Source organism: Opisthorchis viverrini (assembly GCF_000715545.1).
Source record: "Opisthorchis viverrini unplaced genomic scaffold opera_v5_46, whole genome shotgun sequence".
Classification (NCBI taxonomy): domain Eukaryota; kingdom Metazoa; phylum Platyhelminthes; class Trematoda; order Opisthorchiida; family Opisthorchiidae; genus Opisthorchis; species Opisthorchis viverrini.
In genome coordinates this window covers 1187256-1200353 of record NW_008751703.1, presented here as the reverse complement: position 1 = coordinate 1200353, position 13098 = coordinate 1187256, and the positions used below count along the sequence as shown (strand labels likewise).

The following is a 13098-nucleotide window of genomic DNA, read 5'->3' as shown; positions in this document are numbered from 1 at the left end:
CCAACCTATTGGCTTAAATGTTTGCCCCCCTTCCCACCCCCCCCCCCCACCCCAGTTGACAGCCCACTGACGGTGCTGGATTTATGCACCAATTTATCAGCCCCCGCTTACAATGCGCAGCTACCTACCCCTCCCCCCAAAACCATTGGTGAATGAAACTGCGGCAGCTACAACCACTGTACGACGAGTACGCGGTTATTACAGCTGACAACGATGATGATGATGACAGCCAGCATAATTAATGCATGTATTTCCATTACCACTTTACGTGAAATACTCGTAACTGAACCTGTGTCTAAGATCACAGTTCGAACGATATTAAAACTCGTATGTGTTATCACTTGCGCAGAACTGTTACGCAGCCAGACTAAAGAAGAATATAACAATACTGGCTACGCACTTTGCATACTTTTCAACGTGTATGATGGGGCACATCGAGTGAAACAGGCAATGAAGGAACCATTCACCAGGAGGAAATGCATTCGCAGTTGAATAGACAAAAAACAACGGCGCAGGTCAGTTGGGCACATGTTCCTTACATAACGTTCTTTCTCGTGGAGAAAAACGTTCATGGTACGGCACAAAACGAGGGTTGATAATAAGTCCAGTTGAGCTTGGGCGGAAATGAAAAGATGGTATCTTAAGTGACCTGAGCGAGAAGACAGTCGCCTTTTTGACGTCAGCTTCTTGCTCAAGATCGTCTTCAACTAGAAAACCGGAGCGGATGTATTGTTGGAATGCTGGAAATAAAATTCTGTCTTGTGTCGGATACACATTTAATTGGCATGGTACTTCCAGGTTAACTCCGCAACTTGAACTTCATGCAAAATGTTTCCGGTTCGCCACTAAACTACCCCACCTACTCGAAAAGCAGGTACCAGAAGGAAAGTAAAAACATTGAAGCAGGAACCTAATGGAAATGTGAAAAATATGCATTCCAAGAAGTAACCATATTCATGTTAACTAAACACAGGGGTAGAAAGCACATGCTTCCTCTGAGATGTCAGCAGACCAATGCAAAACACTTCTGAAGGTGAAATGAAATTCTAATGGACACCAGAGACTTTTGTCACCCTAGTGAACTTGTCGATTGAAGTCTGGTATGATTATGAAGTCGGTTTTGTCTAGGCCTATGAAGGAAGGCTAATTGTCTGGACCAGAGAAGTTTAGTGCTGGAACATGGTTCTTTTTGCAAAAAGTGTAAGATGACGCGATATTATAACGTCTGCTCTTGCGGTCAACGACGATGTCGACCGGGAAGGATGTAAGAATAAAAGGTGTAAGATGTAAGATTAAAAGAGCTGTGCATCCTAGCCACCAACAACAATGCACTTCCTGCCTCTTTGTGCAGCGAATACGTAATTACTACGGACTGGTTGTGGCATTTATAGGGCGCCTAATTGGTCATCGGTTGAGTCACCGAAGCTCTTCGAGCTCTGACAAACTGCATCGGTCGTTCGTGTCCCCGATGGAGATCACTGAGATATCACCAGCAAAGAATGATTCTGCATAGGCGACTGAAGACAGTTGTTCACTATTTCCTCTGGCCGAAACGCATCCTTCAGTCGAGCTAAGGGACTGATGGAGCAGTAGTGAGGAACATGCACCAACGTACTGATTGCTGGGTTTAATAATCAAGGAGTCGGTTTCATGAACATCCCCCACCTGTCACCACTATTCGTTTTGAGGAAGATATTTTCCAGTTCGTGTCCATGAACCTCCCCGTAATTACGCAGGATCTGCACTGGAGACAGGCACAACAGGGTCTTTTAGAACTGGTAGGACACATGATGAAGACCGGTTCTCCACTTAACTGTTCAAAGCTGGAGATGAAGCTCTGCCTCATCAACTGATTGATGAGATCACGAAGCAAGGAAACGGAGCGGTCAGCCGGTCCAGGCTAATAATTACAACGGTGTACAAAAGGGTCTTTGAGGGTTTGTCCAAAACACGGACGAATCAGTCTTTATAGTTGACAATCTTGTTGACCCCATCTTCTGCCAACTGGACCATGATGATCACGCTGGATTTCGCAATGACCAATGCTCAAAATCACGGTAACTGCCACAGCACGTTCGTGCACACAAGCGTGCATCCGAGCAGCCGAATCCACAGGGATAATCCTCCTACCGAGCGGCTAAACTCATGAACTGATCCTGGAAGTTTTTCACGAGGGAATGGAGTGGGGCAAAATCTACATGGAGCTCTTATGCACTCTCTTTATTCCCGTTTCCATTTTATACAACCGTCCATGATACTCTGGTTACAGTGCTTTCCATCATCATGAGAGGTGTGAACTTTCCACCCGTAAGCGGGACTGCAAACCATGACCATACAGACGATATCACTATGTCCTGTAGTCTATGAAGGCCACGATCACCTTTTTGTGAACGGAGGTAAACTGCCGTAAAATGCATGCGTAATCATAATACAAATTGATTACATAGATCTGGTCAGGGCCTCCGATTGTGATTTGCATCACAGACAAAAAATTGCAATCGTTGATAAACTAATCCACCTGGGAAAACGAATAGCTCCTGAAAACCTGAGGGTCAGAAATGCGTTAAGAAACCATCGTCTCATGTGCTGGTATCATTGTATCAGCCTTTTTTCTGAAAGGACGTACGTATAACGCATGAGTCTGCTCAACACTTCTGTACTGATCTGGGGGATTAAAGATACTCGCCACTCCCTTTGCTTGATAGTGGAGGATTTCAAGGTAGCTCGTGCGTCTAATGAGAACAGCGTGTTATCAACTTACATGTATGATGGCTAGTTCTCCGTGGATTTGACCGATGGGACTTACCTATACTGATTCTACTGGTTTGGTTAGGATGGTGCCCGACAGCTTCCATTGTATCGCCTATTTACACTTTGTGAACAATGCTAGAAGGTTCAACTAGGTGGCAAAGAATAAAGTTCACAGTCACACTGTTCTCGCTTAGTGTTTGCGGCTCTAAACTTTGGCAGTTATTGCCAGAGGTAGTCCTTGGTGGAGCACGGACGCCAAAAATTTTAAGCTAATTAGCTTTTTCTCATTCTTCTCCAGACAATCTTTATGTGGTGTACTGCAAGCTATAATTACTTTTCTGGGCTGTGCGCCACAAACACATTGCCACATTCGCCACTTTTCCGAAGTGGACACTACCCAGCTGAACGAATTTGTTGAGCATGTAGAACACGCGTCTGAGACAGTGCTAAACATATACTTTTCACGCAGCGAGTTGCGCAATGTATGTTGCCTAAGGCATAGTAACGAAGCTACATGGAGGGGAGAATAGTTTCTAGAGTGACAACGATGGAAACGTTTGACGTACATATACATGTGGATGGTTGTCCGACAGCTTTCACAGATAAATGGACACAAGCCACTTGTGATATGATCCCATAAACTGACCAGTATATGGTGAAATCGATGAACAAAAGGTGATGTGTATCACCTAATGAGACTGAGAGCGCAAGTATAAGCGCAATCATCACTGTATATGACCTAAACCATCGCTACTACTTAGAATGGTTAATTAGCGAACTAGCCGCCGTCGGCTTCCCAGCATATAAGTTCCTTTCCTCTGCCAAGTGTTTCAAATGCGCCAACCATCCCGTGGATCTTTGAGTAATCGTCTCTTACTTTCTGCAGTTTATTGCACATTTCACCTCATAACAATTTGTTTATTGCCTGATGTGATAAAATGCCTATTTGCGCAGTAGAAAAGACCGCATCATGCAAATGATAGCTGTGCTTTTAGACATAACTCGCCTAATATTTGGCAGTATCAATATCAGTGTAGTCAGATTTGTCAACAGTGAGCTCCTGTCACTAGGCCTATTGATAACAATGTTAAACTAATATGGTAGACACAGTTGGCAATCCAAGGATATTACAGCGGCAAAATGTGAACGATGATAACTATTTTTTCACCAGTGGATTTGATTAGCAGTGAGGGCTATTCTTTTGCTTTGAGGTACTAACCAGTACAATATATGCCTTATGTTATGCTTTTCAGGCCATCTTACTACCACCTTTATTCGATCCAGACAGTTTGTTTTGCACATAATGGAGTGATCATATCGAATAAACAGAAAATTCACTGAAAATATTCATAACTTTGAAGCCGAAGAAATGAACTGAACGTCCAAATTATTTCATAAGTGAATCCGAGATGTCACACGATCGGCAGAGAATACCTGGTTTACTGAAATAATCGGACGTATATGAGTGTTTGTTTGCTTTGCCTAATGGACCGACTGAATGTCGGGCAGTACAAAACAGACAGCGGAATCATATGAATAAATCGTTGCGACTACGTCAAAAAATAAGTAAATAAAGGTTTCAGCCCATATCAGGTCCATTTATTCATCACTTTCAGCTGCTCGCACGAAATTTCGTGGCATGAGTAGAAGACGAGTCAGTTCGGTTTTATTCGTCCGCCACCTATTTATCCTTACCTGAACTGGGACAACGAGGCTGACCTCTCGAATACTTCGTCAAATATCCACTGTGTTCAGGTTTATATATGACATGTCACACACTAGATTACTGAGGTATCAGATGAAGTGCATTTCTCCGGTGCGATCGGACATGATGGTGTTACCGAATCGGCAGAGACCATACATAAGTTCACCAGATGTGTCTAGGTCCTTACCATCTGAGCACACCAAGAGAGACATGTTAAGACTCTGAAAGTAGCTTATCGAACTACTTTTGGGAGCCCTTCATATAGGAAGGCTGTTATGTGTAAGACGCTGAATAGGTAATTGTAACATCAGTTTACATCATTCATCATAACAACCGGCTACGAGGCCTGATTTGAGTATGTGAATGCATTACAGGTACTTGGGGAACCCCATTCGTTGATACTGTTAAAAGATTTATGGGATTCCGTTTTACAAGTGAAGCAAACCTATACTGCGTATACCGACAATCCTAGATCGCCACGCGTCAACTCGGCCATCAGCTGCTGTGGTGTAAATCAACCAAACTAAAGATTTGTGAAAAGACCAAATGGTTCCCAAACTTTTCAGAAAACAATGGTTTCTCAATCGGTTCCAAACGTTTCGCGAATGATTACACACCCTTTCTCAACAACTCGTACGTAAACGAGTTATATGGACATGGAAACGACGTTTTTAGTGCTATTTGATTTAGGTATCGGAGCTAACAAAAGCGCCAAATCCATGGTCCTCTGGATAAAAAGGAATTGGTCATAAGGAACAAATACTTGATAAGTGAGACTAGTTTCCTGTGGAGATGACTACTGTAGTGAGGCAGCAATGTAACATGAAAACTGGATGATATACTCAACGCGTTGAAGCTTACCAAAGTCAAGTATCTCATGCAAATCTACCCGGGGGATATCGTGGGGTATAACAGACAGCGTGTATGTGCAGGGAACAGGCCTTTAGCGTCAGAGTGTCACATGATTCTGTTCCGACAAAGCCCATGTCGTGGCATTTTGGTGGGAACTCTCGACTGCAGATGCGAATCCGTTGGCCGCTGGATGCACTTGGATTATCACGTTTGTAACAAGTCAACGTGTTCAAACATGAGCAAGGTGATCGGTTTACCAGACGGGTAGAACGGCGGCCCAGTAACTGTCCTGTTTATGTCGGTCGGGTGGCCTACCTGCCAGGACTTCTCAGTCAATTGGTGCAATGGACGCTTGTCGATTGGCTAACCAGCATGTCAACACTTCCCAACTAGTCAGCTTTATCGACGCGTAAAACCGAGTGGACATGATCGCCTTGTTAGACGCCATAATACGTGTGATTTCAGGGTGATTTTGTTGTGTATTGGTGACATGCTTGTCTCGGATATTCACGTGTAGGGCCCCCAACGTAGCCAAGGATATCTACCGATGGTGAGACTCTGGTCCAGCGCTACCTTTCCTGGCTATGGACTAAACAAAACAACTGCGTCACGATGAGAGCAGGACTGTTCGAACGAGAGTAATGAGATTGCAATCTCTTCGCAACTAACTACAACTAACCATGCGACCAGTTAGGTGCGACTGATTCGCAACGTTCACAAGGAAGTGGTGTCACCTAATCTGCTCTGTCTCACAACTTAATTCCCACACAAGTTTCTGCGTTCACCCTCTTGGTTGTTGATTTCGGCATATTACAACACAAACCAGAGGGTTCCTTCCCAATCAAACAGTATACCCTTCATGACACAGGGGTACCTATAACAATTACGGTAATGCCGCCGGTGATGAAAATGATGATGATGATGATGATGATGATGACGATGATGATGATGATGATGATGATGACGATGATGATGATGATGATGATGATGACGATGATGATGATGATGATGATGATGACGATGATGATGATGATGATGATGATGACGATGATGATGATGATGATGATGATGACGATGATGATGATGATGATGATGATGACGATGATGATGATGATGATGATGATGACGATGATGATGATGATGATGATGATGACGATGATGATGATGATGATGATGATGACGATGATGAATGGTGCTGGTTCTACTGGTCGAAATCGTGGTCATCTTGGACATAATGGTGTGGACGCTGGAATGAATCCTCTGGAAACGCTGGCGGTAATTAATAAATATAGATATATGATGAAGGATACATATTCTCAAGTGAACCTATTTCTAAACGGAATTCCAAACACAAAAGGCGTTGGTGGAGTAAACCATGGGGGTATCTTCCGTTACACTATCTGTTACTACAATCACCACTTGAAGACCTAGAAAATGCTGTCTACTTTCTGGTAAGTGAATACCTCTCCGGGTGTCAGTATAAGATTAAACTAGAGCTCAAAAATACAAAAAAGTTTACCTTAGAATCTTCCAGGGAGGAGACGAATCCGCTGTTGGAATGAGTCAAGGTATACGAAGCATGGTTACTGGCATGAGCTGTAGGAACCAACAAGCTGAAAGTGCACAGGATCTGAAAGAAGCCTCTGGTTAGCCAATCCCGCGTTTTTTTTGTTCAAGTCTTTTTTTAAAAGAAGCGTTAGCCAATCCCGCGTTTTTTTTGTTCAAGTCTTTTTTGATTCTTCAAAAGGATACAAGTCTTCTTCGTCTATATGCGGTTCGGGATCTGTCCTGGCACAGGATGACTGGTTTTCGAATTCTGGCAATGAAAAAATTCATCAATTGTTTGTAAACAGAGTGGTGTGTCAAGTCGTAAACTAATACTATTTATATTCATTCACTTATAAAGAAGATTCCTGTAGAATGTCAAATGTGTTCTTCCTTTAGGTGGTGGTGGTGGAAGAGTTTTCTTACGTATGAATTGGTTAGATTTACTTTGTGCGTGTCACTAACTTCACTAAATGGTCATGATAACAAGGTCTTTTTTATTCATGACTGTATCGGTCTTTCCAAGTGAAATTAAGAATAAATTTAACCGGTTCACAAAGGTAGCTTTTCCCAGACCTTGAGAATAAACAAGCTGGATCCACAGCGAATGCGGTCTTGTTTAAGCTAGTCAAATAGGATTGGTCGGCTGCCAGTGGACACTGTGATTCGTCGGCTAAACGATAGTGGTAGTTACCGGATAACTAGGCCTAGGATAGTGCCAGAATTAACACCCGGACCATCACTGCACAGACCAAAACTACGAAAATGTCTTAGCACACTGAGCAATTCGATCGGATTGACTATCAATAATCATCGTGTGCACGGAATCACAGCTAATTATACAACGTCATACAATGAATTCTGTTTCCGACTAATTAGTAATACATCACCGGTCTATCCCATTCGGACACCAATGGTCTCACCTCCTAGGTTGTTCCCACCCATATCAGGAAAGCTGCTCCTTAATGTCCCGAGTATTCTAGAAGGTTGAAAATACAACTCTGTCACTGTACATACCCAGCGGAACAAATTTTAGCACTAGCTGGCTAAATGCGAGTGCCTATGAAAGGCAGCATGAGGCGCACTTAGTAGTCTCCACCACTCTAACCTAAGGTGGCCGAGCCTGATTCCATATGTTGAACTCTAATTTTTCGCTAGGCTGAACTTCATTTTTCGTTGTTATCCTGAATTCATCTAAAGTATACTGTGTTGTTTTGGGTTGTGGTTTTATGTACCTCACAATATTCTATTTAGTGTATATTACTGGTGCCCTTGAAGAAGACGCGCAACAGCACTTGAAATTCCGGAGGATTAGGCCTAAAACAGTGCTAGAGGTGACTCTCTGTGACTATCGTTGTATAGACACAGCTGAATGGTAGCTAGCACTGACTAGGATGTTTCTCAACATTCAGTTGCGTCTGCTAAACTGACAATACCGAATCACCAGTTGGGCATAATGATGATTTGAGAACTGCCCCTCCGTTCAATCCCTGATCTTTTCCATTTGGCTTTACAGGACGTCTACGTGGAATTGTTTGCGGCTCAGCCCAAACGGTATACGGAATTATTAGTTATGCATAGTAACAGGTCAGTCCCAAAACGGATAAACCAGAAAGGTCGAGGAATCAGTTACTCCAGTGCATACTCTGCGCAACTTCATGTGATTTTACAAACGGCTCCTAAAAAGAGGTATTCTCAGCCCAACCTCTTCATAATCATTATTTTTGGGCTTGTCGGGCGAAATAGGGTTGCGTATCCACATGGACGAATTGGTCGGATTTGCACCATGCGACGACGTCCAAAATTAGTCAGCAAGATAGCTGACCAACAAACCGACCAATAAACTGATTTGTACATTAACGAAACACACTCATTTGCAAACTAACTTGGTTTTTCGAGAGACTCACCTGGAACCCGGCTGAATCTCTCGTTTGTGATGTTTCCAGGCAACTGAATAAGCTATATCAGGCCGCCTCATGTTTCAGTCGCTAAGATATTCGAGATATCGCGATACGTATATATTCGTAATGCACTAGTCATAAGGTTGCTGAAAATTCATCGACAGCCCACGACCGGTTTCGCCCTTCTTGGGCTTCATCAGGTAGGCGCAGTCCCCGGGTTTCCGTCAACCTGATGTTCTAATTCAAACCGAATTGCACCAAATTAGCGAATATACACTCATCTGCAAACTAATTCGGATTCTAATAAATTCTGGTACATTCTAGTCTTCCCCATGTCATTATTTTATTTGCCCCCGTTATGAATCAAACTGATGACCTCACTGCCGCTATGTCCGTCTAAACGGTTAAACTTCCACCAAGATATCGCAACAAAAGTGAGTTTTTTCAAGTTATTTCCTTCTTTATAAGTTGTTATCATAATCTCACATGTCGTTCTTCGAAGAGTGGTTATGAAAATATATCTTACTATTCTCGGATACATAATTCACGCGTCACCCACTTTTAAACCAGTGACCAGTTAGTAAATCTCCTACCTAAGCATATGAACTCTTGTCCTTGCAACTGTCCTTCATAGGGATTATAAAGAAAATGCACAAAATATGTGGTTGAATCTGTTGAGCCTGTTCATCCTCTTCGATATTAGAGTGTCGGAGTCGGTTGTCTCTTGAACTGCATTATTTCTACCTCTAGAGCTGACTTTGCTGAACAATAATGGGAAGCTTGTAGGCCAACGAACTGACGACTCCAGTACATGAAAAAAATGACTACCCTGAACGAAGCAATTTAAACGCTGTTACCCATTACTGACCGGCACCTACAGGATGATCCCCTAAACATATACCATGGGACGTTGAATTAAGCTCCAGGATACATATATCAGAGATGGGGTTTCAGTTCAAAACACATTGGTTTTCTCGTCTTTGAATTGTCCCAAAGTAGTCCGAATGCGTACCGATCGGCCACTAGCATTGCACAAGGTCGATGTAACACATTTCGCTCAGCTTTCAGCAACATCTTATCTACTGGGCTCGACTTGTCAGCGCTTCGTCGGATTCCATGTCAATTCTGACATAACCCTGAATTATTTTCCTAACCTTCATTGAGATGACTCCGATTCCACTCCATCACTTAAGAATTCCCCACTCCTTAACTTGCACTGAGACACCGTGAAATGAGTGAGGAGATGTCCTGGCAGAAAAAAAACATGATGTTATAGGGCGTTGATCAATTTAGCTTCTTCACATGTAGCACCATTGATTCCCGAATTTTACCATGAATTGTAGTACAGATTATAGTCATTGGTGATGAAACGTTCGCAATCAAATCGCCCAGCTCAGCGAACAAGTCAACGACCATCTACGCTACCTGAGTTACCAACACTTTCCTCTATAGAACATAAACTATATTCGGGAGCTCAACGACAGGCTTTATAGACTTCATCTTTTGTATAGGCCGAAAGGTGATTTTGAGGAAATCGACATCGACTTTTGGCAACCGTCCAGTTAATTAACAGACCTATCATTGAGAGGTGACAGTGTCCAAAAATGGCAACAGAAAAATGAAAACCCATGTACTTCACTTCCAGAATGTAGTAATTTCTCAAACGCAGCAGAGAGAAATCGCGGAAAAATTGAGGTAGCTTTTTAACTACTTTGCTTAAGTTCAAAAGCCGGTATTTCACTGACATGCGGGTGTCAGATAATAAGAAATAAACATAGGAAACACCACTTAATTTTCGTTGCGTAATACAAACAGATATTTGTCGGCAATCAATCACGTTTCTCCACCCAGTTTGTACTAAGCACCATGCCGCACCAAACTGACCTGAATCGATTTTCTTTCGGTCAACTTGACCCACAAACACACCAAACAACATGAGAGTGATGGGTGGACTTTCTTATGCACTGCAATGAGACTAAGTGGGCGTGTAGTTGTGTTTCTGAAGTACATCCACTTGGTGTTTGACCAACAGACAGCGGCTCAGATTCCGCAGAATGGCATACACTTGCACATATGCGAGGAGATTTCGTCACCTGGACGATAGAATTTCTACCGGAGGCTAAAATTGTCTTCACTTCCCTACAGTTAATCCCAGAATCCTTTACCAGCTTAATGTGAATTCGAGAGACTTCACTTTGAATCACGTTCCCCAAATTCGTCCACCGTGGAGAACCATAGCTACGAGAGATATATTCGAGTACGGATTGTTCCTGAACCAGATTTGAGCACAGTACTCTTATCTGCGTTACGCAACACCTACCAGGTCAGCAAGGGAGTTAAGATAAAATGAAGATGATGGAAAGTGGGTGATAGTTGTATATTAATCGGCTAAGCGCCTTCGTTCTCATGTGAGCAGTTTATGCCAATGCTGACCCACATCAGCCATCATTAGTCGTCTTGTTGATTCAAGGTATGTCTGCCTTTGTCACTTGCTTCTAAGCTGGGCTCCGGCCTGGACTATCTTTCTTCTCCCAGTAATCCAATGGTCACGTAAGCAAACCAGCAGCAAGTTATTTGCATTAGCATTGGACCCACGTGAAGATGAGGAGAACATGGACTTGATTCATGAAGATGGGGTGACGCTACAAAACAATAATATGCTAATTAGAGAGTGGACACCGGGAGCATAAATTCGAGATAGCACAACGACCATGTGACAGAAGAACCGAGCGGAATGTGAAATTGACAAAAACTTCTTTTCGAAACCATTGGAAGGTTCGAATGTAGTGATTAAGACTTAGAAGCTGTAACGTTGCTTAAAGGAAGCTGGAAGTTCTAAGCCAAATTAAGCACAGAGAAGCCAGTACTCTTTTGGGGAATGAGTGTGAAAGCACTGCCCGCATCGAAAATGGGATCAGATATCCAACGACCAACCGTTTTGAACCGGACTGCATAAGAAGCATGTTTCAGAAGGCATAATTAGCAGTTTGTCAGGCTTCATTCATGCATGTAATCATAAAAGACGCATAATAGGGAATCACTGAGATAGAGTTCATGCGTGTGATTCTTTCATGCAACAACACAGNACTGACCTGAATCGATTTTCTTTCGGTCAACTTGACCCACAAACACACCAAACAACATGAGAGTGATGGGTGGACTTTCTTATGCACTGCAGTGAGACTAAGTGGGCGTGCAGTTGTGTTTCTGAAGTGCATCCACTTGGTGTTTGGCCAACAGACAGCGGCTCAGATTCCGCAAAATGGCATACACTTGCACATATGCGAGGAGATTTCGTCACCTGGACGATAGAATTTCTACCGGAGGCTAAAATTGTCTTCACTTCCCTACAGTTAATCCCAGAGACCTAAAGCAGCTTAATGTGAATTCGAGAGACTTCACTTTGAATCACGTTCCCCAAATTCGTCCACCGTGGAGAACCATAGCTACGAGAGATATATTCGAGTACGGATTGTTCCTGAACCAGATTTGAGCACAGTACTCTTATCTGCGTTACGCAACACCTACCAGGTCAGCAAGGGAGTTAAGATAAAATGAAGATGATGGAAAGTGGGTGATAGTTGTATATTAATCGGCTAAGCGCCTTCGTTCTCATGTGAGCAGTTTATGCCAATGTGTCTGCTGTGTATTCACCTTTGATGACACCTACCGGCTGACCCACATCAGCCATCATTAGTCGTCTTGTTGACTCAAGGTATGTCTGCCTTTGTCACTTGCTTCTAAGCTGGGCTCCGGCCTGGACTATCTTTCTTCTCCCTGGTGCGTACTAAGCTGTGCGTTCAGTAATCCAATGGTCATGTAAGCAAACCAGCAGCAAGTTATTTGGATTAGCATTGGACCCACGTGAAGATGAGGAGAACATGGACTTGGTTCATGAAGATGGGGTGACGCTACGAAACAATAATATGCTACTTAGGGAGTGGACACCGGGAGCGTAAATTCGAGATAGCACCACGACCATGTGACAGAAGAACCGAGCGGAATGTGAAATTGACAAAAACTTCTTTTCGAAACCATTGGAAGGTTTGAATGTGGTGATTAAGACTTAGAAGCTGTAACGTTGTTTATAGGAAGCTGGAAGTTCTAAGCCAAATTAAGCACAGAGAAGCCAGTACTCTTTTGGGGAATGAGTGTGAAAGCACTGTCCGCATCGAAAATGGCATTAGATACCCTACGACCAACCGTTTTGAACCGAACTGCATAAGAAGCAGGTATCAGAAGGCATAATTAGCAGTTTGTCAGACTGCATTCATGCATGTAATCATAACAGACGCATAATGGGGAATTACTGAGTTAGAGTTCATGCGTGTGGTTCTTTCATGC

At 43.1% G+C, this 13098-nt stretch overlaps 2 protein-coding genes across 2 annotated transcripts in view; one reads left to right on the top strand and one right to left on the bottom strand.

Moving 5' to 3' along the window:
- T265_03343 (hypothetical protein) overlaps positions 1–6543 on the top strand; it is a gene marked incomplete at both ends in the record, with an annotated part of 14355 nt that extends 7812 nt beyond the window's left edge. Inside the window, one exon of the mRNA XM_009167804.1 lies at positions 6177–6543. Coding sequence (XP_009166068.1) covers positions 6177–6543 — 367 coding nt within the window. The remainder of the gene's footprint in view (positions 1–6176) is intronic.
- T265_03344 (hypothetical protein) overlaps positions 1–13098 on the bottom strand; it is a gene marked incomplete at both ends in the record, with an annotated part of 55631 nt that overhangs the window by 38226 nt on the left and 4307 nt on the right. The window lies entirely within an intron of this gene.